The 26690-nt window shown below is 42.7% G+C and overlaps 2 protein-coding genes across 2 annotated transcripts in view; one reads left to right on the forward strand and one right to left on the reverse strand.

The window, feature by feature from the left end:
* Positions 1-3473: 3473 nt before the first annotated feature.
* Positions 3474-4687, reverse strand: LOC128732637 (protein hemingway). The gene is made up of 4 exons (XM_053825932.1): positions 4539-4687; positions 3775-4473; positions 3633-3710; positions 3474-3568 (listed from the first exon to the last, which is right to left on the reverse strand). Exons 2-4 carry the CDS (start codon positions 4303-4305, stop codon positions 3515-3517), a joined length of 663 nt encoding a protein of 220 aa, XP_053681907.1. The 5' UTR covers positions 4306-4473; positions 4539-4687; the 3' UTR covers positions 3474-3514.
* A 7861-nt stretch (positions 4688-12548) lies between these two features.
* Positions 12549-26690, forward strand: part of LOC128732630 (NADP-dependent malic enzyme) — a 37077-nt gene continuing 22935 nt past the window's right edge. Inside the window, exon 1 of the mRNA XM_053825923.1 lies at positions 12549-12851. Coding sequence (XP_053681898.1) covers positions 12802-12851 — 50 coding nt within the window. The 5' untranslated portion in view covers positions 12549-12801. The remainder of the gene's footprint in view (positions 12852-26690) is intronic.

Genomic DNA, 26690 nt, shown 5'->3' on the forward strand with positions numbered 1-26690 from the left:
TAGAAGAGGCATGGTTTAGAAGGTACTCGGTACCAGAATTTCTGATTTCGGATAATGCCACAACGTTTCTTTCCAAAGAATTCAAAGCACTTCTTTCAAAATATGGGGTTCAACACTGGGCCACTTCCCGGCATCACAGCCAGGCCAACCCAGTTGAAAGGTTGAACCGCACCATAAATTCTTGTATTCGATCCTATGTAAAAATAAACCAAAAAGAATGGGATAGTCGCATTTCTGAAATAGAATATTGTTTAAATAATTCTCCACATAGTGCAAGTGGATTCTCCCCCTATCGGATTCTGTTCGGACACGAAATCATAAGTAAAGCAGAAGAACACCGAATGGATAGGGACGAGAGAGATTTGTCTGAAGAGGAAAGAATGGAAAGGAAAAGGGAAATCGATAAAACTATTTATTCCATAGTACAGAAAAATTTAAGAAAAGCGCATGAAAAAGTTATAAATACCTACCATTTACGATCGAAGAACGTTGCACCGGTCTACAGTGTCGGTCAGCGGGTCTTCAAAAGAAATTTCCGTCAGTCGTCGGCCGCCGAGGGATACAACTCCAAGCTGGATGCCCTGTATCTTCCGTGCACGATCCTAGCAAGAGTCGGTACAAGTTTGTATGAACTGGCCGATGAAGCAGGAAAACCCATTGGGGTATTTTCTGTAGCCGATCTGAAGCCCGAATGATAAACAGCGACATTCTTATAGCCTTCAAAACTGGGGGCAGTGAAATAGAAAACTGATACTGCGGACGTCTCTGCAAAAACACTGACCGTAAGAGAGTACACATGAGGATCCCGCTAACACTTTTGATAATTGATGCTTTTTCTTAGCCTTGGTTTACCTTAGATAGTTCCGATCGTCTCCTTCAAATGAAATTTTGCTGATCAGCAGAAACCCACGCGAACGAAGAAGTTATTTAACACCGATTAATGTAGGGATAAATTCTGCGATTTCGAGCGCTCCAGCAGAAATTCCTTTTAACGACACAATCGAAGACGTCGTCTTGATAAACCGCAGAATATTTCGCGAAAATTCGGTATATTTGTAGAGGAAAAAAAAACACGAGAAATTAAACGATTATCACTAGTCCGTAGAAAAACGTGCAAATGAAACTCAGATGAAAATTTTTGACAATTCTACACGTAGGTGTAGTAGTGTAATGAGATCTCTGAGTTCTCTTTAGACTTCTTTGCAGTTAAGTAGAAAGATAGAACGAGGGTCACAAAGTCCGTAACCAGATAGTACTGGAATTGAATTTATGAAAATAAACTAATTACCAGTAAACACTGTCTGAGATTGAGGTGGTAATTTGTCAAATATTGAAAGTCTAGAGAGAGAGGAGGGGTCGATGGGGTATTGTAACCGATGGTTACAAGTTTTTATATTGTCTCCGCCAATTTAGAATGCTATTTCAAACTGCTCGAAAACGCCCCTTCCTAAGTCCACCCCCGAGCAAACTGTCGACAGTTGGAGTGATAGCTCTCCAAGTCTGCGGACGGAGAGATGATTCTGAGAGGAAAGGTTGCTCCGATGTGGATAGCGAGTACCCATCGCTGGGCGAGCTGTCATCTGTGTGGGTTATAGCGTTCCACGTCTTATAGACGGATCGGTAACTCAGGCGGGACGGCTCGACCAAATGGAACACAATGACCGTATGGGTTATATCATTCCATGTCTGCGGACGGAACGGTAACTCACGGTGGTAAGCTTCCTTAATACACTCACGAAGACTCGCAACAGTATGGGTGATAACCATCCAAGCCTGCGGGCGGACGGATCACGCATACATAGCCGCGCACAGATACGTCGGAGATGTAACCAAGGTATTCAATACCACAGGATGACACTACCGAGGGAATTGTCCAAAAACGGCCTATTGTTTGGAATCGGAAAGCTTTTGAAAGCCCGATTCCAAACTGACAGAAGCTTTAAAAAGGCTCTATTCAAATAACTAGAGAGTATTCGATCTCGGAAGCTAACCGAAGTTAGAAGTGCGCGCGGTATTCGAAACGAGAAGTTTTGTTTAAATTTATATTATCTCTTTCTGTATAATGTTTTGTGTAAATTGTAAAAGAGGCAAGGTGTGAAGAAGAAAAACAACTATACCAAGTTATCAAAGCAAATCAAATTAGTGAAAGTAATAGTGCCAAAAATAGTAGAAACAAAAAGGTCCTTGAGGGGCCTTTTATTCTCAATTCTGGTTTTCACAGATATCGGATCGTTTAAATTTCCTTCACTGCCTTCATCCGTGGCGGTGACGATCGACTTCGTCCACCATCAGCACATACCGGTTGCTTCCAAAAGCCAGCAATACCGGAGATCGACACTACGTTGCGGGGCGGTTGAAGCCAGTCCACGCCAGAATCATCCCACTAGCCAGGGCGAGGCTAACCATACTGGCACGCTCTATGCCGGGAATGGTGAAACGCCCAGTTCAACAACGGACCGAAGAGACGAGGAAAGCCTTGAAAGTATACACCAGCAACATGAAAAGCGCGCAAGTAATCTAGGCTAAGCATAATCATTGTAGGGCCAGGGAAAAATAAAATGGCAAGGTAGACGTTAAACCTATTCTTTTCAACTTCACTGAACATTATCCTATAGTATAAATTCTATTGCTGTTCGCGAATCGGACTCAAAAGGAGTCGGCAGCCCTCGTCTGTTAGTTTCCACTTCGAACGACTGACTGGTTGTTTGGTTGATCCTTTGCAGCATCCCGGTACATGGTAAGATTATCCCTTTGGTTACAGTTATTCGTGAAAATTGGTTTGCTTCGGCTATTGCTGTCCCCGAGTGAAGTTACGTGAGTGTATTAATTTAGCCCAGAGACCCACACACCCTATTCCCTATCTGCATTTCCCCTCCCCAACCGCTGAGCAGTTAGAGGCTAACAGTATTTAAAACGCGCGAATATGAATGCCTTCTTTTTTACATGACTTTGTATTTTTAATTTTAAACTTTCCAATGCTTTAAAAAGATTTCAAATTGCACGATCCCATCAAAAGAAATAGCCAAAACACAAAAACTGCTTCAAACGGGGACATTTCCCTACCTACCAAGGAATTTTAAATAAAATTTGAGGCATTTGTTCTAGTATTGGTTTATGTAGAGCCAATTTTCATCACGCTCTAGTAAATAAAATTGAAACCATCAACTTAACAGATCGAAATAAATTCATAAAGAAGTGCGTTGACTTTAAAGAGATAACGAATTAATGCGCCTGAATGTCTTTCTTTTAATAATTATTTATTAAACAGCATTGCAGGCGCAACTGTGCGTTACTCTTGTTTCTGTTCAGCTTCCCCGGAATAAGATGGCAAATTTGTTATTCTTTTTTCACATTTATTGTACAAATTTTGATTGTTTTGATATAAATTTGATCCCGTCTAGTGATAGTTCAAACAATAAAAATGACGGCGTGATAGTCTTATAGAATCTAGTAGAAATATAAGTATTCTAAAACTTGTAAATCAAATCATGGCAAACATCTCAAAGACATTCTTTCACCATGCAAATCGCCGAGATCGCTCAATTTTCTCAAGTTTTCTTCGCAAAACCTGCAACGACAGATAAATTTGTCATTAGAACTGTTCCATAAAGTGGAAGGAAATCGGTTTATACCTGATTTTCGAGATCGATTTGACGTTGCTTCTTCTTGCGATTAACGGCGGCACTCGTAGTTCGAGAATTGTTTGCCGGCTGGAAAATAGACAATTTTGATTATTCCAATCAATTAAGAAACTTCAACGATATGATAGCTCACCGTACTGATTGCAGTCGCATTACTTTTTGGCATAGTTTTCAAAGTTGGCTTGGAAGTCATAATCCTCTGCAGCAGTAGTTGATTGTGCCTTTCAATTTCGCGCACGCGATCCCTGGTAAAAGACATATTTTGCGTGCTCTTCACCTTACCCGAAATGGTTTTACCGGACGAACAGGATGGTAAGGAAATGTCACTCAAACTATTTTTAATAATGTCCATGTGAAAAAGATGTCCACTTTCGTCAAAGTCTTCCGGTTCGGAACTTAGCAGGTCCACCTGAAAGCCACTGCTTTCTTCTCTCTCTTCCCGTTTTGATCTTCGACGACGATAGTCGCCCCGTACCGATGACGACGACGAACCGGATATCGAGCTTAGAACGTCATCGTCCCGGGTGAAGGGTTTCTCCGTGCGGAAAGAATCGTACTCGGTTTTATCCCAGCTGCTACTGGTACTACCGGAACAAGAGCTAGAATCCGGAAGTAACGAATTGGTGCACTGTTGTTTGTCGCGTTTTTCACTGCACGAACTCATCGTCGTTCACCTGGCTGGAGGTGAGTCCGGGGTGAACTTCAAATGCTAAAACAACGAGCCGGAGATAACCTACCAACCTATCTTGAACGTCGAACGTAAACAAACCGGCCGGATGGTTTCCAAAAGGATTGATCTTGATAAGGAAAGTTTTCGCTCTTCCGTGAAGAACTGCAACAAACGCAACGTTTAATACAACCGCAAACAAACAAATTACCGTTTCTATGGTACGCTACCGTGACTTTCTGTTGTGGTGCGTTACATAGCAACGGAAGGAGTTTCACAAGAAAAATGGCGCGCGAAATACAAATACGCGTCTGCGCTACTAGAAAGACACGTGGAAAAGCAGATTTCCATTTCAGTCTATTCCTCATTTGTAAGTTTTTAATATTTTAACGTGATACCTATAAATTCTTGTAATCAGCTACTACCTATCTATATCATTTGGAGCTTATCCTTTTGTGTGCTACAAAAAAAATGTAATTCAGTAAACAACAATAAATCACATAAAGTGTTTTATGATTGTGAAGAACGTGCTGCTCGAGCCAAAGATGCTGATACCTGATACATAAGGTGGAAGCTTCGTCTAACTCCGTTGAATGTAACAGATTTAAAACGTGTTTAAACAAAAACAACGCAAGAAACAATTGAAGATCATGTTTAAAAAGAAAGTATGTGAGCATTTTTCAAAATTATCGTGCAGATCTGAGCTGAAGGTTCCGAAAATTCCATTAAATTTTATACATGGGAATAGTTTATCGACTAATAAACATAAATGTAAGAAAATTTTCTCAACGATCCAGGAAAAATATGTTTAGTTAGTCAAGTGAAACATTTGCAAAAATTTTTTCACAAACTTTGCGAAGTTCCGAAGATTTTCCAATTCATCATGCAAACTGCAGGGTTCTGAAATGCAAACAAACTTATATAAATTGTACTTTGGCCTTAGTTGTTTAAAATTCGAGAAATATGAGAAGTATGAGCTAAACAAAAGTACTAGAGCCTCTCTTGAAAAACAACAATTAGTACCTATACACTATTCGGAGCATGTCTGCAACTACCAGACGATGTCGAACAACTACTTTGTAATTGCGGCTTACCGAAGGTTACATACGCTTGATAATCGCTTGATTTAGGGTGCCCCTAAATACAAAATACTTCGTATGCAATCGATTTCAGTGTGTATATTGACGATCGCGATAAGGATTAAATGATAAAAATAAAACCTCAAAAGGCTACCATGAAACATCATCATCAGTAAATTTCTGTTCATCACTAACATCTATACCTACATTGTAATCGATGATTGACCGGGCGGTGGTTAATAACAGTGGATCCATATCAACACACGTAAATCGATTGTGCATTCGTTCGCTGGATCGGGCGAAGCCTTCGTCGGTACAATGGCCAGCCAGCAGCACAAAACTGTCTCTGGCTGGATGACGACTGGTTAGGGTGGGTCCAAAACGGGAGGGGGTGCCGGAGGTATCTGCGCAAGTTAAGCCCAAATCACCGTCCTTTAGCTCAGTCTGTCGTGAACTCGTGCCGCGTATGTTTCTTCTGAAAAATAGGTAAACGCTCGCTTGAACTGCGGTGCTCTTATTATACGTTGAGATTGTTTTGATTGGCCTCTTCGACCGGCAGTGTGTGAAACGATAATAATTGTTAATTGAGTGTTTTCCCTAGTGGTACAAATAGTCGCACTATTAGCCGATACCATCTTACCGTCGCACAGTTTGTAGTGACTTTTGTTTGTGCAACAACTGATGGCGTAACGAGCGGCGAGTGTGAGGTAGAATTGCATTCGAAACTATGGCGACTATGTCTACTGCAACAAAGGCGTATAGCTTGAATTTAATGCTTTTACTGTCAACAGCAGTATCCTGAATCGAAGCACAAACAAACGGTCAAGTGGGGTCAAGTTATCTGACAGTGAAGTGTAGTAAACAGCGGAATTTTTTTCTGAATGTCCTTCTAAATTTATATTTCAATTTTCGTATTATCAAACAGATGTTAATTACTGCTCATTTAGTGGCTAAATCAGAAAATTTACCGCACGGGAAAATTATATTCAGCGCTTATGCCTCTCTCATTGCACAGTGGACAAAAATAAGTCCAAAAACGGAGACAAAAACAAGCAGCTGGCCCAGCCAGCTCCGGTAGCATCTAAATGGACAAAAATAAGCCTCTTTTAATCAAAAAAAAAAAAAAAACTTCAGAGTATATGTCAACAATATTACTACACTGCTATGTCGCCAATAAATATTAATAGTGGAATTTACTTTGTAAAAAGCTTTCTTCTTTTCTTAAATTCAATTTAGATTATTTAATACTTATACCTTATTAGCTCTGTTACTAGGGATTTTTTGTTGTCATTTTTTAAATAGGCTATAGCTACGTTTTCTTTATTTCTGACTAAAAGATAGCTCTAAAATACTTATGGTTCCAACTTATATCTGATCACTTCTGCATGTTTATTTTTGCAGCAGTAAAATTGCAAGTAGTATATTAATAACAATGCAAACATTTTAGAGCTATTCATTTAAGTATTTTACAAACATTATTCTAAATACATAGTCGTTCCAATACTTCTTGAAGTAATTTTGGTTTTTTGGATGTCGACAATAGGCTTAAACTTGTAATGGACGAATCTTGCTTTTACTTCTACTAGCAGAGAGTCAAGCTGGCTCTTTTCGGAACGAGAATTCTTCTCCACTGCACTCGGTCCTGGGTTGTAGGTCGCCAATTCGTTGAATGTCTTGACACACGCAAGTCAGCTTCAACCTAGTCGACCCATCTAACACGTTGGGCCCCTTTATTCCTGTTGCCAGTGAGGTTCTTGAAGAGTACGGATTTCATTGCACAGTCGTTCGGCCACTTTGCGACGTGACCGGCCAGCGTAGTTTTCCAACTTTCGCCAGATGTACGATGGAAATCGCTCTAGATTGTGCCTGCAACTCGCGGTTCATACGCCAACGCCACTCTCCGCTTTTCGTTTGTACTCCGCCAAAATTAGTCCGCAACGCCGTTCGTTCAAATACGGCAAGTGCGTGTAGGTCTGTATAAGACTACCGCTCTGATTAGCATTTTGTACCTACATCATCAGCTTTGTGCGGTGGCGTATGCTCCTTGATCGAAGCGTCTTTTGGAAGGAAAAGTAGACGGAAGTCTACAGCTTGTATGCGTCGTTCAATTTTCTTACTCGTATTATTATCGACGGTGAACTTACATACGTTTTCAGCGACAATCTGACAATCTTATCGAGTCCATGTCGAATTCAGGAGATGTCTACGTTTCTCGGACTTGCGCTGCCGCCCCTAACACCCGCTGCGCTAGCATCCACGTCAACAGCGCTCATCCAGCGGTACGGGGTCTGCCTCGAAGTCGTTGGGTTCTTTGCTAAATATTGTTTTCACTGGTCTCTCATCCGGTATCTTTGATACGTGACCAGCCCAGTGCAGCCTGACGTGTTTCAGCCGCTTCACAATATCCGCATCTTTGTATACTTGGTATAATTCATGATTCATGCGCCTGCGCCACACTCCTTCGTCTAATATGCCGCCGAAAATTGATCGCAGAATCTTACGCTCAAAAACATCAGGAGCTCGCCGGTCGCTCTCTTTCAACGTCTACGCTTCGTGGCCATAGAGTACCACCGGGAGTCTTAGCATCTTATAGAGCGCGAGTTCTGTACGGAGTTGTAGGCTACAGGATCTCAGCTGGCTGCATAATCCGTAGATAGCCCTGTTGGCAGCCGCTATCAGCCTTTTCACTTCACGATTCACAACGTTGTCACATGTCACTAACGTACCAAAGTAAATAAATTTGTCGCCCACTTCAAAAGTATCTCCATCTATCACCACCGCTGTTCCAACACACGAAGGGCTACCACGCTCTCTATCAGCTGCCATATACTTTGTTTTGGTAGAATTTATGATAAGCCCTATCCTCGCAACTTCCACCTTAAGATGCGTGTACGCTTCTTCCACAGCTCTACGGTTAACACCGATGATATCGATGTCGTCCGCGAACCCTAGGAGCATATAAAATTTCGTGATGATGGTACCGCTTCTCTGCACGCCTGTCCTAACACCTTCCAATGCAATGTTCACAAGTAAGTTTGATAGTCTACCATCTTGCTTCAAACTATCTAACGTCACAATCACAAACGAATTCGATGTCTCGCCCACTATTCTAACGCTTGATTTTGAACCATCAAAGGTAGCACGAATCAGCCTAATCAGTCTTATTGAAAAACCTTGTTTAAGCACAATCTGCCACAGCTCATTTCGTTTAACTAAATCGTACACCACCTTGAAGTCAATAAACAAATGATGTGTCTGCAAATTGAATTTTCGGAATTTATCGAGAATTTGTCGCAAGGTGAACATTTGATCCGTCGTGAAGCGTCCCTCTCGAAAACCGCACTGGTATTCGCCAACAAAGGTTTCCTGCAACGGACTCAGTCTGAGAAACAGGATGCGGTAGCAAATGTATCCAGAATTGAGAAGAGTAATGCATTCGAGTCGATAGCCCTTTTTGTAAAAAGGGCATAAGCGACCTTCCAATCAGTCCGTAGGTAGTTGCTGGTCAGTCTATACATTTAGTATAATCTGATGGATTGCACAATACAGCCGTTCACTCCCGACTTTCACAAGTTCGGCGGGGATGCCATCCTTTCCAGCTGCTTTATCGTTTTTCAGCTCTCTCATCACTTTTCTAACCTCGTCCAAAGCTGGTAGATCCACAGCTTGTCCTTCATCCTCCTCGTTTGTGCTAGGATGGAAGCTTTTTCTGCAAATAACGGGACGAAAGAACTCTTCGCGGCCGATCTGTGCATTTGTATCCCCTATTCTCTCAATATGTCCTCTTGCGAAGATCATAGAACTCCTCTTTTACGTCATTGAGTTTGTCGTTCATCGGTGCGTACACATTTATCAGGCTGTAGTTAAAGAATTTGCCGTTAATCCTCAACACTTAGAGACGATCATTAATGGGCCTCCTCCTAATGACACGCTTCATTTGTTTTCCATGTAATTCGAATCCGACTCCATGCACTACTTTATGGCCACCACTAGAGAAGATGTGATACTTGAATGTTGTGCCCGCAATAAGATCTACTGCGCGGAGTTCTTGTTCTCCCGTCTTCGGCCATCGCACTTTCTTCATCTTCTGCAGCTCTCTTGCCATGATATCCGCCCGTGCCGGTTCAAGTATAGTCCTGACATCCAAGTACCAAGTTTACAATAGTCGTTGTCCTTTTTCTTTTGCCTGGGTCCATACCGATTATTCCGATGTAGTTCATTTCCTGAATTTCTCCTAACATAAGTATTTTAAGCATTCCGTCTTACTAGAACTACGATGCCTAGTTTCGCGTACAGGGCTGCCGTCTTAGGTATAGCTAGCGAGACACAGCGTTTCATAAGTCAGCCGTGCATTGGGATCACCGTCGTGAGTCGCCCCTAATCTGGAGACAGGCGCTCACGGCTGGTAAAGCTGTTCCTTTTGTCAACACTCAGCGAATAGGTGTCTTCTTCCCTGTCGGTATACGACCTGAGTTTCCACCGGGGTTGGTTTTCCGATCTCCATTCAATTTGCTCGTATTCCGGTTGGTACCACGAGGAGGTAGGGATAGGAGTTGTTTGGTGAAAGGCTAATGACCACTGTAGGGTTTATTTTATAACCGCGAGGTAGCGATGTTACGTATGACCCAGCCATTCACTAGCCGGCGTCGGCGGTGAACAGAGATCCCAATGTACAAACTGATCAACCAATTCATCGTCGTCAATAGTCACTGTCCGTGGGAGGCAAACAATGTTTTCTCTGGAGCCTCTTCTTACCATATATTGGACGCATTGATTTGGAACCCAATTATCTTAGCCACCGCAGATTGTCTCTGCCATCTCAAGGTTTCTTGTAATAATGTCGAGGTCGTCTGCAAAGGCTGGTAGTTGGCTACTTTCTCGCTGACCGCCCTTTTTGTAGATGGGACAAACCACACCTTCCATCCACTCTTTCGGTAGCTTCTCTTCCTCCCAAATCTTCCGGTATAACGGTTATAATCTCAGATTATAGCTTGGTTCGACCCATGCACCTTCCAGCATTGGACAAAAGGTAGGAGTCACAATGACAACTTGTTAAGCGTAGTTACCTATTACACCCCCCCCCCCCTTTTCTTTCCACTCTTTCCCCTCCATTCCCAATAGTATCCATCATCAATAGTAGAACCATCGTGTCAAAAATATTGATATATGCCTGACCGCATTTCAAGGTCATGACTAAAATTACGAGGTTTGGTCAACCGTGTAGTACATAAAGTATAAAATTGAACACAGGATTATAACTGTATGTAGCTCAGTGATGGCCGAACTGCGGTCCGCGTTCCACATGCGGCTCTTCGAGGTAATCCGCGCGGTCCGTGGATTGATTAGGGGGGAATTATTCAGTAATGGAATGGGCATCAATATACAGTTTAGTCGTGACTCCTCCTATGCGGTGTGAAGTTGATTGCTTTCCGGTATGAACGCAGGGCGAGAACGATTGGAGTCTGCCCCAAAAGTCGTTCATTAGGACTGTCACAGTGGCCGTTTAGTTCAATGCCGTTGTGGGTGTGGCATACAAAAAAGCCTTAATCTGCACAGGGCCTCGCGCGTTGTAACGTCGGCACTGATCCATCCTCTTGCCACTCCGCTCTATGCGATTTGAAAGGACTGCCCCCGAAACACTCACGTAGCACCTGACTCGCTCCACGGTTAAAACAGTTCTCGCGCATTATCTGCCATAGCTGTTCGCGCTCGACTGTATCATATGCTACCTTAAAATCCACCAAAATATGATGCGTGGACACTTTGTTCTCCCGACCCGACCTTTGATCCGTAGTACCGCGTCCCCCGTGGTACTGCCTGCGAAATCTCTTGTTATTGGAGATAGACGTAGTACCATGATCTGGGAGAGCACTTTGTAGGCAGCGTTGATCTGTGTAATGCAGCAGTAATTACAGCAATCGACCGTATCACCCTTTTGTAGATGGGAGAAGCCATACATTCCATCCAATCGTCCGAAATCCTGGAAATTATCGAATGAAGTGCCGTTGTAAGTGGTTTTTTACCATGTTTATAGAAATCCGCCGAGAGTCGGTCCTTTCCGTGACTCTGTTGGTCGTCAGCTATTCGATTAGCTCTTGTTTACCACTTATGAGTAACACAATCAGCGGATCAGGATTAGGATCAGCGAATCCTTCAAACCCTTTCTCAGCTAAAATAAAACGTAGTAAAACGACTAGTGACTGCAGCGGAGGCGACACAACTTCTCCTTAGGGACAACCTTTTGTTGTTCTCAGCAATTGAATTTCATCATTAAGCGAGGCGGTACTATCTCGATAAGCGAGCTTCAATTTGATATACGCAGATGTCAATCCCATGTTTGCTCATAGCTTCCTGCATGAATCTATGAGATGCGTTGCCAAACCTCCTTCTGTATCAAGGAAGGCTGCAAGTGAGATTTGTTCAGTCTCAAAAGAATTTTCTTCTTTTGCAACTAACTATTTCCTTATTTCAATGCACCAGCAACCAGTTTCGTTTGCTTTGTTGAATAATTTGCCCGAAGACCTGTACGAAGATTCTCAAGAGTTTCGTTCCACTAAAGTGCATCCTTGCCGGATGTCCGCGTTCTTATCGGACAGCTTTCAGTTTGGAGATTCATTTCATAAATGTTCCAGCAGTAGTGCCAAAACTAGCATACAGTCGCACTAGCAACTAGATCCCTTATGGTTTGTCCTTGTTGTTTTGATTAATTGGCGATTTTCATTGATGAACCCGAGTGCCATATATAAACGAAAAGCAGCCCATGACAAAACTAAAACTTCATTTTAACCCGTAACAAATTATATAAAACAGTGTTAATCGTAAGCTACGAAAACGTGAATAATACTGTCGTTCGCTTGTCAAAACTCATTTAATCCGAAGAGAAACATGACGTAATCGTAACTTCGAAAGACAAGATAAAATAAATTAAATATAGGTACATATCCTTGAGATGTCACATCTGTTTCAATGATATGCTCTCGGCGCATTCAATCAATTCACTTCCACGCACAGTTCAACTATCTGTGATTAGTTTCTTAAGACAGTTCTCGTAAGTTGAAAGCCCAATCAAGAATCGATAGCTGTGTGTTAAATCTGGACACTCATGATATGTACTTCCTATTTCCATTCAGAGTAAAACTGGTACACAAAAAGGTTGCAGGAAACCTATGCGCTATTCGGACGTATTAGCACAAAACAGTAACGTTCCAACAGGTGCCCCGACCGGTAGTGAGTGAGTGATTAATTAACCTAACGAACGAAAATCATTAATTCGAAGAGACGGAGTGTAGTAGAACGAACAGTGAAGCAACATTGCCAGCCAGCGCCACTGAATTCGGTCAGCCGATCAGCCGATAGTGTCACTCGTCGTCAGTCGTAGGAAGCAGCCCAGCTCCGGATTCCGGTAGTAGCCATCATGGGCAACGCCTGCTCGAGTAATTCCAAAATTCAATCTCCGGTGCCCGGGTAAGTTGACCAGTTTCGTCTTTTTTATCTTTCTAAAGGGTATAGATTTAGTAATCAATTTGAGCTTCCATGTAGGTCCATTGTTTGTAAAAATCATTTCATACCGTGTAAGTTCTGCGGATGCCGTCGTCGCCACTGAGTAAATAAAACAAAATTAATTCTTGCATGACAATTAATTCGTCACACTCCACGCACTGATTCGACGACGTTCACTCTGCCGGCCGCCGTCGATCCATAATCGATTGGCGTGATTCAAGGTTGCGCGAGTTTTTTTTTCTCGCATCGGCAGGCATCAGCCAGTTTATCATTAAAATAGAAACAACACATGAAGTTCGTCATTGAAAATCCACACATCGCCGACGCCCCAGAGCACCGACAGTGAATTTACTGCGACTGCGGTTGCCGAACGTAACAGTAATGATGCATTTTTTACTTCCACGTGCATCATTATCTATTGAGAATTTGCTGGTGACACATTCCAGCGTTATGAGATTCCATGGGAAATCCTTTTTTCTATACGAATTAGGTGGATGGAGCAAAAATGAAGCAATTTTTTTACTTCAAATCTTTGAATTCGAAGGAATCGAATACCGTGAAACTATCGAGCACACTTTGCCCTTCTAGATCAACACAACAGGAAGCAGGATTTTTTGTCCGTTATCCGTAACTTGCCGACTGTATCCTTCAATTACCCATCGAGGGCAACCTGCAACGGAGAAAAAAATCCTATACAACCCATGTGACCCAACAATAAGCTGGAGGGAAAATAGACTCCTCTAAGTCTAAGCCAACGAGCTCAGCCTAGCGGCATCCAAAGTAAACACGGTGTCGTGACTGTTGCGTCCGACCTGTGCCTGCGCGCTGCGATCGGTGTCCTTGTGCAGATCAAACCTATCACTCTCTACCGCTAGACTAGGCAAGCTGCTGCCCCGTATTTAAGTCCTCCAATCGGAAAGATTTGTCTTAGATCGAACATACGCGATTAATGCAGTAACCTTTTATATTTTTTCGCGCATTGACGCTGTCAAAAGCGAATTAATCAACAAGACCTGACCTGGAAGAAACTAGACAAAGTTCGATTTCAAATCGATGGTATTATTAGTACGTCATAATGCATCAGACTATAATATTTATAAAATTATATACTTACATATGTAACAACGTAACACGTGATCGAACACAACGGGACCCGGTGAGAATATGATCACATTGTACGTCGTAAAGCATGTGCACAACCGCGAGATCAGTAGAACGATTAAATGAGAGTAGGTACTGACTAACCGACTGACTGCACCCTTCAAGGTGCAATTGATTCCGCTGCGGTCAGGTGACACGTTTTGTGGGCATGTGACCATCACCTTTACATTTTAGGCAGAATAGGCCTTCCGCTAGGTTTGATTATGGCTTTCTTAATCCTGGTCTGGAAGTGCGCGAGAAAACAACATTGACCTTTGCTCGGATGATGGGAAAATTTCGAATTTCACCTACCCTCAACTCCTTATCAGCTTCCGTACACAGTAACACGGGTAATGTCGGACGTTTCGGATCGAGACATGGCAATAAAAAATGACACATGAGTTTGCATCTTTGCAACGCGCGTGGTCTATGAACATTGAACATGACTTTGATAGACGGCGCGTCAGATTGTTCTATCGAAGGAGAAATATGGGCCAGACAATTTGATATCAACGGTTCCAATAATGAGACACGAGAAATTTTCTTTTTGTATGAAAAGTACGCTATAGGCAATTGCTTATCGAATATTTTCTATAACATTCAATCATCAAAGTTAAGTGTAACTCCCACCTCCCCTATACGCATACAAAAACCTACGATTATTACATAAAACCTGCGAGTTCAAAGTACAACGATCATTGAACGACGTTTACTGGAAAAAACTAGAAATTCTTGCTACTGCTGCTGTTGTTATGTGAAAGCAAAATCAGACAAACATTGCAACCGATGACTAATAAGGTAAAAGCGCACACAATAGAATAAAGCGACCATGGGCGTTGGAACGTTGAAAAAATGTGACCAAAGCGTGAAAAATGTGTCAAGATGAGTATGAAACAGCATGTCGAAAACTCCCACAGACTTCTTAAAACATGATAAAAGCTTATTGAAGTTTGTTGTACATTGAACTTTACTTATTTCACCAAAAATCGTAAAATATGGGGTTATGCCGTTAGACGCTCGGGCCACCGCGAGATTACAATTTTTGTAGCACTTACTACTCAACCAACAATTTAAGTATTATTACTTGCTGCGTGAAAAGCTATATCACCCTGTCTGGGTGCTGGGGCTTCATTAACTTGAAAGTATATAGCCGTGAGCAAAAAAGCGAGAGCTTTAGCTCAGATCACCCTGATCGATTTGATCTATGGCGACCATAATAAAATATCCGAAAGAATAAATAACAAATTTTCAGTAGTTTCCGTAGTTGTGCAGCATATGCGCATTAAATATCATCGTGCATATATCCAGAGGTAAAAATTAATATTGCAATAAAACCTTTATTAAAGTCAAATAAAACTAAGCGGCTTAAGAATTGTTATTTGGGTACAGATTGTTCCGCACCAGCGCGTCTAAACATAGATTGAAGATAAGGTTGATTATTATCTATCGTAATAATGCTAGCCTAATAGATAAAAAATTTAAATTTCCGAGTCCGGCAACTGGTTTTTCTTACATTAAATTTTATAGAGAAGGCGAAACACGTGCGTTAATCTGGACCAACTTGGACTTGAAATTGGAATTGTAACTAAATAGGAATTCGAATGAGACTTGACATCAGTTTAGAATATATATTTGAATTTGAATTCGGACTTCAATTTGCACTTACAGTTTTAAGTGAATTGGGTTTAAAACGAAACTGAAAATTGGACTTCAAATTGAATTTGAAATACGACATAAAATGAAGCTTGAACTGCGACTTGAAATAGGATGTAAAATTGCACTATAAATTAGATTTACATTGGACCTTGCAATTGGAGTTGACCTATTTCCTCCTAGCACGCCTCTCTCGATTCTAGCAAAGGCTAGGTTTGAGGTATCAACTTGGAACCTAGGAAACAAAGAAAGATTGGGAAAAAATCTAATCAACCTGATTTGCTCAAGGCTTGGATGTTACACGTAACAAAATTACAGCCGTAATTTTCAACTAACTCAAACGGGTGAAAGCAAGAACGTCAATGACAGTATGCCTCGATTCGAATCTAATGGTCTGACCTTTTCGGAATGATGAAGCTATCAATAAACTGCGTTTTACGGCGAAGTATGTTACTCGAGCACAAATCTTCAAATTTGTCCACTAGTTGCCGGGTGGCAGGAGAGCTGATAGCTTATTAATAAAAAGAAAAACGAGCAGTGGTCTAAGGTTGCTCCCCTGCGGTACGCCAGAGATGTTACAGGACAAGTCAGAGATTCGGGCCCGATCGTTACACTCAGCCTACGGCGTGTAGGGTACGATTGTAGTCACTTGCAGAACGGTGCATAAACTCCCAGTTTCTCAAGTCTTGCAAGGAGGATACGGTGATTCACTCGATCAAACGCTGCTTTCAGGTCCATGTACTGAAAGTTTTGGAAAGAATCCATGCTGGTCTGAAGAAATGTAGTGTTGACAACTAGCGAACAAAGCGTCGTTCACGATTATCTCAAGTACCTTAAAGGTGGAGCATCACGAGGTAATCCATCGATAGTTTTCAACGTTGCGCTTATCACCCTTCTTGTGCACAGGAAACATAACTGAATCTTGCCAATCTGGACCCAAGTCCAAGGTGCGAATAATTTGATCAATAGCGATGTCAACATCAGGAGAAAATAACAAGGATCGCCAGACAACTGTAAAATTACCGTAGTTAAACCGTCAAAAGCAGTTCTGTGGAGGTCTAAACCATTGCCGTCGACAGCAATTTCAAACACGAGCGAGGTGATTGGCGTCAAGCGTGATAATAGGTCCAGCCGTCTTGGTAATGGAGCAATATTGTACGGCAGGATAATTCGCAAGCGAATATTTCTGTATAGCACTGGATTCATTTGTGTCAGGCCGTAAAAACGGAAACCGTCTAAAAGTGCGGTCAAGCTGCGGAGGCGTGGGAGCGTTGGTAGTAGTTGCTAGTCGATGCTAGGGCAGTCGTTTACAGAAACATTCCAAACTAAGCCAGACTGGTTGTAATCACCGAACAGCAGCGCTAGGTTATTCGGCGCTAGGCTATCTGAGAATATACACTTCTAGCTGGTTAGACATATTGATTGATACTCCTAACATCGTCCTTACAGCTGACGGATAAATAAATTACACCGAAACTCAAAAAATAACCGGCCAGTAGGACTTGCTCAACTGTTTAGTAAATTGGGGAATGGTCGATAAAGCAACTCAGCTAATTCGAGATCGTGATCAACACACCACCGCCGCGAGATCGGACTTGAAAGTTGACTCATAGTCTGAAGCTGGACTTGAAATTGAACTTGAAATTAGAGATAAAAATGAACTTAAGATTGAATTGGACTTTAGACATGAAATCGCACATAAATTGAAGTTGATATCAGAGATGCAATTTGAATTAAAATAATACTTGAAATTGGACATGAAATAGAACATGAATACGAACTCAAATTCGACCAAAATTCGCAGAAATTGAAATTGAACTTGAAATCGCACTTAAATTGGAATTAATCTAGATCTGATTAGACTACCCCTACCTCCGCGTGGAACCCTACTCCTACTCTTTGGAAACAATCTTTCATGTTCATGAAACAATCTCAGCGAAAAATGAATCATGGCAAATTATCGAGGAATTACGTCACTACGTGGTGCTTTCAAATGGTTAGAGGTGGTTGTCTATGACTATCTGTTCTTTAAAGAGTAAGCGATATATATCGGCCGATCAGCACGGTTTTTACGCCAGTCGTTTGATTAACACAAATCTAGTGCAGTTTACCTCAAAATGCCTTAACGACATGAAGAACCACCAACAAGTTGACACTATCTACACGGATTTAAAAGCAGCATATGATAGAATCGATCGCGATTTGTTCTTGGCCAAAATTTCCAATCCACTTCACGAATATTCATGAGGTAAAAGACCTAGGCGTTACTTACTTACTTAATTGGCTTAACGTCCCTTTCTTCACTAAACTAACTTTTCCTTTGTGGTTTCGCTAGTAATAATAACAGATTTATGCGTGCTGCTCTGTTTTACCTTTTTTATTAACGGAAAATTTTTTGCAAACAATCGGATTAAACCAAGTGTTATGAGTCTTAGTCTCGATTGGGCTGAACACACAACCATAGGACAATAAAGCCGCCTCATCGGATACAACCCAGTGTAAAGAATTTTTTTGAAGCTGGTGCTATCGGGCGAGATTGAAGTCGGGGTCACCTATACCAATATATGCCACTATCATTTTTTCTTATCTAAAAGCTATATGCTAATGTAATAAAGTTAGTCGTAAATGAGCAAGCGATCGTGTATCATCTATTATTCGCGGCTATCCGAAAACCAGGAAGGTGTCTGTTCCGTCGGTTTGATATCGGGAAGTGAGTCCGGGAAGTTGTGGGCCAAGAGTGCAAATTGGCCGGAATCCGAAAACGGACGTCGTTTACAAGCTGTAGACAGGATTAACAGCCTCGCGAGTGATAGCCAAAGGTGATAACGCTTAGAGAAGCGAAGAACAATAGCTTGGTGCACAATAGATCAAGTGACAAAAGAACCGCGTGGTGCTGCACATGCTTTCTGTTCCGCGGAATAATTTTATGGATCGGTGATAGAAAGAACGATTCGGTAAACGGAGCATCTATGAGTCACGAAGAAACGGGCTCTGAAGAATACGCAAGCGGGATTGATTCGCCACCTTCAGTAGATCAATTTGTTACGGTACGAAAACGCGTCGCAATGCCGAAGGATCAAAATGCTGATGCAGAAGGGGTTGCCGTTTCGTTACGGGAGCAGTTGGCCGCCAAAGAAGCCGAAATTGCACAGTTGCAACAACGACTAACACTGGCTGCCCGAAGTTCGCAAGCAAGCCAAGTACGGGAGACAGCTCGTAGGCCGGATTTCCGTGAATTGCGCGAACTAGTGAGTAAATTCGACCCGAAACAAGCCACGTGTCTATCGGCTGAAGAATGGATACAGGAGATCGAAACTACTGCTGTGCACTATGATTGGGATGGACCAACCAAACTACATTGTGCTCGTTTGAATCTCGAAGGATCCGCAAAGTTATGGTGGGCTGGTGTGCAGAATGAAACTGCCACGTGGGCACTGTTCTCGGCGAAGTTGATCAGAGCTTATCCATCGGCTCGTGATCCAATCTACTATCACAATCAAATGACTAAGCGTCGAAAGACGAGAGATGAGACGATCGAGGAATATGTGTACTCCCAAGTGGCTCTGGGTAAAAGGGCCGGCTTCAGTGAAACCGTGATAGTGAAGTACGTTATCGCTGGATTAGGAGAGTTCGTCTCGAAATCGCGAGTGCAGCTGGGTGGAAGAATTGAAACTGTAGAGGAGTTGATTTCTCAGCTGAAATGGATGGAAGGAATGAACGATACACCTTCAGAATCGGTGGTTGTACGTGTACCCGAGAAGAAAAAGGAAAAGGTGACTTCATGCTATAGATGTAACCAGCCGGGACATAAAGCAGTATCCTGTACAGCGGTCCCCGACAGATGTTGCTATAATTGCGGTGTTAGTGGCCATATGGCGAAAAACTGTCCACAACCGAAGGCGCCAAAGGCTGGCCCCTCTAGAATGCAAGTAGTGGACGAAGAAAACAACTTTGTACGAGTAGTGGAATTAGGCGACATGAAATTGAACGCTCTGATTGATTCGGGGTGTAAAGTGTCAACTATTCAAAGTCGATTTGCCGAAAAAGCCGGCAATAGTGAAACAACCAATACCACTTTGGTCGGCTTTGGAGGAAAAAAGGTGAACGTGGATAGATTAGTGAAAGCGGACGTAAGGGTTGACGACATAGTGGTTCCGGTAAAATTGAACGTAGTTCCAAATTGGGCGCAAAGCACAGCGCTGATTTTGGGCCGTGATATGCTGAACGTAAACGGAGTTGTGATGGTGAATCGCAACGGCAAAGTGGAATTCTGTCTGGACCGAGAGCGAAGTGCAATTCGTGAGGAACAGAACCAGAGGGCGGTAGAGCCGAGAAAATACGAAACAATGTTTACCATTGACAGTGAAGTGCAATACGCTGAAATCGAAGAAAAAGATGTGAACGCTAATGGTTCTAAGGAAGAAATTCTGAAACTAGTGAAGCGCTACCGTTCGTGTTTTGCGACGAACATGAAAGAGCTGGGCACAGCCAAAGGCGCGGAAATGCAGATAGTGCTTAATGATAAAGAGCCGATCTATATTAAGCCGCATCGTATGGAATACGCCCGTGAAACTGTTCTGCGTGGTATAGTGGAAGAGCTCATTGATGCAGGAATTGTGACGGAATCGAATTCGCCGTACAGTAGCCGTGTAGTGATGGTCCCGAAAAAGGATGGTACATTCCGTATGGCAGTGGATTACCGGCTGTTAAACAAAAAGACCGTGAAAGATCGCTATCCTATGCCTGATATCGAGTGGTGCCTAAATAAACTCAGTGGAGCGGAGTTGTTTATTACAGTGGATCTTTATTCCGGATATTACCAAATCCCGGTAGCGGAAGACAGCCAGGAGTGTACTGCGTTTTCTACGCGAGATGGACATTACCATTTTCTACGAATGCCATTTGGATTGGCGAATGGCTGTTCGGTGTTCCAGCGAGCCATGAACCAATTAACAGCCAAGCTGCGAAAAGAGGGAATCGTTGCCTATATTGACGATTTAGTGATTGGTGGTAAAACGGTGCCGGAATTGATCGATAAATTTGAAAAGTTGCTTGAAGCCCTTAGAGAGAGTGGATTTACCATTAATCTAAAAAAATCACACTTCTTTAAACCGTCGGTCAACTTTCTCGGTTTTGAAGTGTCGAAGGATGGTGTCCGTCCAGGCGTTGATAAAATACAAGCTGTTCAGCAATTTCCCGTTCCGGAAAGTGTCCTGCAGGTTCAACAATTTCTCGGTTTGGCCGGGTTTTTCCGAAGATTTATTTCGCAGTTCAGTGTGACAGCAGCCCCGTTATTCACGCTGTTATCGAAAAACGCCAAGTTTGAGTGGAAAGATGAACAAACTTGCGCGTTTGAAAAGTTGAAAAAACAATTATGCGATCGACCGTTATTAGTGTTATTTGACCCTAACCGTGATTTGGAACTCCACACAGATGCGTCACAAGATGGTCTGGCGGGGATTTTGCTGATGCATACGGATGAAGGCTGGAAACCAGTGAGCTATTACAGCAAACGCACATCGGAAGCAGAAAGAAAATACCACAGTTATGAATTGGAGGTTTTAGCAGTGGTAGCTAGTGTCGAACGGTTTAGACATTATCTGATCGGAAAGTTCTTTGTCCTACGTACCGACTGCAGTGCAGTAAGAGACACATACGAAAAACGTGACATGAACGCTCGCATCGGGAGGTGGTTTCTAAAACTCACGGAATACGATTTTCGAATGGAGCATCGGCCAGGAAGCTCGATGAGGCACGTGGATGCATTGAGCCGAAATGCTGTTGAGAATGGGAAAAGTGTGGAACCCGTGTTGTGTGATTTTATGCCTATTGACATCAGTAACAGTGATTTTTTAGTAGCTCTACAGCGACAAGATCCTCGATTGTGTGAAATTGTAGATGTGTTGGGGAGAGAACCAGTGACCGATGAAGAGAGACAAATCCAGCAGTGTTATCGACTGGATCGGCATCGTCTGATAAGAGTGATAGAAGGGGAAAAATGCTTTGTGGTTCCGAACCGTGTTCGTTGGCGTATAGTACACACATACCACGACGAAATGGGCCACTTTGGTGTGGAAAAAGTGTTAGATCGTCTGAAACAAAAGTTCTGGTTCCCGAAAATGCGTAAATATGTGAAATCTTACATACAAGCCTGTCCACAGTGTGCATTCCACAAGAGTAAAGGTGGAAAACCAGAAGGATTTTTACATCCATTGCCCAAGGAACCGGTGCCGTTCAGAACAGTGCATATGGATCACATGGGACCGTTTGTCCGTTCGACTAGAGGCAATTCATATGTGTTGCTCCTCACGTGTGGATTCTCAAAGTTTGTGGTTGCCCGAGCAGTTCGATCGACGAAAACTGGGCCAGTATTGAATTTCCTGGAAGATGTGACGGCTATATTCGGAACACCAAGTCGTATAATCACGGACAGAGGTACTGCATTTACGACGAAGATTTTCGAAGAGTATTGTCGAGTTAATAGTATTGAACACACCAAGACGGCAGTGGGATCACCGAGAGCCAACGGTCAAGTGGAGAGGGCGAATAGAACAGTGCTGAACGCAATCCAATGTATGGTAGGAGAAAACAATACGCGTTGGGATGAGCAGTTGCCAAAGATTCAGTGGTCGGTTAATAATATGCCAAATTCGACCACAAACCTTTCCCCAAGTGTATTGGTGTTGTCATATCAGCCTCGTGACATACACCAAAATGCCATCATATTGACTCTGCAAGATGAAGGAGATAACGTGTTGGAGAATTCCGCTGAATTGCTCCAGCAGGCAACGAGATCGATCGAGAAGAGACAACATCTACAAAAGCGATATTTTGACGAACGCCGCCGGAAGCCGGTTAGTTACGAAGTTGGTGAAATGGTGTTAGTTGAACGTGATCTTACGGCGATGGGACATAGTCGAAAACTAGAGTCGAAATTTAAAGGGCCATATGTGGTTAAAGCTGTATTGGGCAACGAACGTTACGAGTTGGAAGACTTACCAGGCCTACACGGATCGGGCCGATCGAGAACAACGGTGTATGCAGCTGATCGTATCAAACGGTGGTGCCAACTCGAGCATCTCGATGGGTGCGACGATATGACGTCGGACGAGACGACGGGGATCGAAGATTAAACAATTATTTTTCTACTGGTGTCGGTTGAATTTATATTAATATAAGAGTTGAATTAAACCTAATTTGAAATCAGGTTGGTCTGGGTGTCCGGTTGTAAAGAATTTTTTTGAAGCTGGTGCTATCGGGCGAGATTGAAGTCGGGGTCACCTATACCAATATATGCCACTATCAATTTTTCTTATCTAAAAGCTATATGCTAATGTAATAAAGTTAGTCGTAAATGAGCAAGCGATCGTGTATCATCTATTATTCGCGGCTATCCGAAAACCAGGAAGGTGTCTGTTCCGTCGGTTTGATATCGGGAAGTGAGTCCGGGAAGTTGTGGGCCAAGAGTGCAAATTGGCCGGAATCCGAAAACGGACGTCGTTTACACCAGGATATCAAAACTTAACTCATTAGGCTAGTATTACGTAGTCATTCGGATCGACAATTTATTTTGATACCTTCTTTATCTTTGAAATTGGAATTTTTTTGGACTGGTGCTTGCTGTCTTGGTGCTAGCCAAAAAGTAAATAAACTCTGTCAAACTATTGACTGTACGACTGCTTGTAAACGAAACTGGAATAAATAGGCTGGAAAATACAGTCCATATTTCGGCCTATCCCTATGGCTAGAGTTTGACCCGCGGAGTTAGCTCATGTGTAATGGCTTTTTTTTCTTGGTAGTTTAAAAAAGGCCTAGCAGAGTCAAGTAAAATCAGACGAGAAAGGAGGACAGATAGATTTTGCGGATCGAAAACATTCATGTCCATGTCCACATTGGACGCACAACATGCGGATAAACTTAAAACATATTTTATCATGTATTAGCATCAGCACAAGTAGAATAAAGAAAACTACTTAACTAATAGCACGCGCTGGAAAGTGCTAAAAGGTATCTGGAATCAAATCGATTTAGATTTTGGCATGCCTTGGTTTTGCCACGGACCGATTTTGCCAAGACAAAATATTTCGGTTTCAAAAATAAGCATAAGCATAAGCATAGGATACCGCCCGTGTGCTGCTACTCCGTTATTGACCAGGACCGATGAAAATTGCAAAATGATGGCTGGAAAAAGCATACTTGGGACAGCACGCTATTTTTCATTGTGCAACCTTATCAGGTCCCTGCATGCTGGTCAATACCGACGCCGGCCACGTCCGAATGCGGGTCCTGGTGGGATGGAAAGGAATGTTAGTCCAATACTTGTTGCTACTAAAGACCAGAGAATCCTCTGCATCTTCACAAGTATTTCGGGAAAGGAATTGTTGTTAGTAGATGGGCGGAGCTAGATGGATAATGTAAGTATGTAAGCATCAGCCATATGAGACTAACCTGGATATTCGAAAATTTTCTTGTAAAGCCAGTAACTACGAAAATTAAGATATAAAAAATACCTTTTTAACAAATTTAATATAATGCTAATGGTGCTCATATACAACCATAATTTAATTTATATCGAAAAATACTATGCACATGCGAGATTTACGGCTCAAAAACCACGTAACAACTTGAACTTATCCGCGATCAGGGAAATCAGGGATAATGAAACGAGCCAATATAGTCCCTAAGTTGATAAGCATTTCCTCTTACCAACGCTAATATGCAGAGATATAGCGCCCTACACGCTTAAATATTTCGGTTTCAAAAATATGCATAAACAACTATCGGCATTCGCACACATTGTCTAAATGACGAAAGTATGATGACAGTGCAGTATGTGCACGGAAAAAGCAATTGTAAATTCTATCTATGCTCAAGCGAGGTAATGCCAATTCATAGACACAAGTTCTCGTGTGATGGTAGATTTTGGAGATTAGTCTACCCAAGTAACAATTTGAGTTTTATTATACTCTTATGATGGCATTCAAGACCAAACCTGATCTCGAAAATCACCATAAGAGTATAATAAAACTCACATTGTTGCTTGGGTATGGTAGCATGCTGCAAATTTTTCGGACGAGACGTTTCTATACCCTTGAGAACATTAGTCATAGTAGGGGCACAAGGCCTACGCAGTATAATTTCTCCAGCTATTTCGGTTCATGGCAGCTGGTCTTCAGTTCCGCGGGCACCCGGTGCTCGTCAGATCTCGCTCCAACTGGTCTTGCCACCTCGCTCGCTCTACGTCTTGTTCCTATCGGGCTCGATGCGAAAACCATTTTTGCAGGATAGTTGTCCGGCGTTTTAGCAACATACCCTGCCCAACGTATCCGTCCAGCTTTAACCACTTTCTGAATACTGGGTTCGCCTTAGAGACGCGCGAGCTCGTGGTTCATTCTTCGCCTTCATACATCGTTCTCTTGCACGCCGCTAAAGATGGTTCATAGTACCCACCGTTTGAAAACTCCGAGTGCTCGTTGGTTCTCTTCTAGCAGTGTCCACGTTTCATGCCCGTGGAGGACAACCTACTTAGCCTTTTGTACAGTGTACACTTTGTACGGGGGCTCAGATTGTTCGACCGCAAGTGTTTGTGGAGTCCGTAGCAAGCCCGACTTCCGTTGATAATACGCATTTTAATCTCACGGCTGATATTGTTGTCCTCTGTTGTCGATGTGCCAAGGTATACGAACTCGTCGACTACCTCAAACTCATCCCTGTTGATTACCATGGTACTGCCCAAGCGGACCCTGTCGTTCTCGGTCCCACCCGCTAGCATATACTTCGTTTTAGACGTATTTATCTTCAGCTCAATCTTCTCTGCTTCGCGTTTTTTTTCCTGTATGGACTCATCACTACGACCAGTATCGTTGATCTATTGTGATATCGCCCGGGTGTTTGCTGTATAACATGCACTGCATTTTTTGCTATAATCGCTATTGAATGAGCAATATTCTTATTAAATTTTATGCGTGCTTGCGTGTAGTGGGGTTTACCCTTTCTTCAATGCTAGATCTACTTTACCTACTTATTCCTCGCTGCCAGCACTATCCCATATTATAGCCGTCCCTGGCGAGGCCTCATTCGGTCCTCTGACCAGAACACTTAACTATACGAGGGACTTTTGCATTGTCCAGAGGTTTCAGTGGGTGAATATATAGAATTCAGCATGAAGGAAGGGTAATGAGGGGCCTGAGAATAAACCCATGCTAAAGTCACTTGACATCGAATGGTCTGATCCTACTAAGATTCGAACCCACGACCACTCGCTTGTCAAAGCAGACTCGGTAACCTTGCGGCTTTTAGTCTGGTGTGCTGATCTTCCACCATCTCAAATGTTCTGCCGACAGCATCCACGTCGTCAGCAAAGCAGATAAATTGACTGGCTTTATTGAAAATCGTTCCCCGCATTTCGATTGCCGCACGTCTGCTAACACCTTTAAGTGCAATGCTGAATAGCAGGCAGAAAAGACCACCTCATTGTCGAAGTCCCCTGCGAGATTCGATTGGGTCCGACAATCCACCCGAGATTCTCAAACAGCACTGGATTACATCCATCGTAGACATAATAAGTCTAGTAAGCTTACCCGGAAAGCCGTTTTCGTCCAAAATTTGCCATAGCTTTTATCGGTTTACACTATCATATGCCGCTTAGAAATCGATGAATAAGTGATGCGTGGGGACTCGGAATTCGCGACACTTCTGGAGGACCTGCCGCAGGGGGAAAATAGGTGGTCCGTTGCAGACCGACCCGTTAAGATTAGGGCACGTCAGCCAGAGAAGGTTAATCGTAAAATCGTATGTTTGTTAGCTACTATAACTAAAAGCTACTATAATCATCATCAGGTTAGGAACGACTCGCGACAGCGTCTGATCCCGAGCGTGCGCCTGAATTAAGAGATGTGTTATCTCGGCTCGGCACTACACCTAAGATGGCAGCCACACAACGAGACTAGGTGGCGTAGCGTAACTACGAGAAATCAATAAGATTCGACTAGACTAGAAACAATCGGCATG

This window comes from Sabethes cyaneus, chromosome 1 (genome assembly GCF_943734655.1).
Source record: "Sabethes cyaneus chromosome 1, idSabCyanKW18_F2, whole genome shotgun sequence".
NCBI lineage: Eukaryota > Metazoa > Arthropoda > Insecta > Diptera > Culicidae > Sabethes > Sabethes cyaneus.

Bases quoted from the DNA above. Each gene is read 5' to 3' on its own strand.
- LOC128732637 (XM_053825932.1), bottom strand. From the start codon at position 4,305: ATGAGTTCGTGCAGTGAAAAACGCGACAAACAACAGTGCACCAATTCG. The intron at 3,711-3,774 runs GTGAGCTATCAT...TCTATTTTCCAG, and splicing joins ATGCGACTGCAATCAGTACG to CCGGCAAACAATTCTCGAAC. The intron at 3,569-3,632 runs GTATAAACCGAT...CTGTCGTTGCAG, and splicing joins AAATCGATCTCGAAAATCAG to GTTTTGCGAAGAAAACTTGA.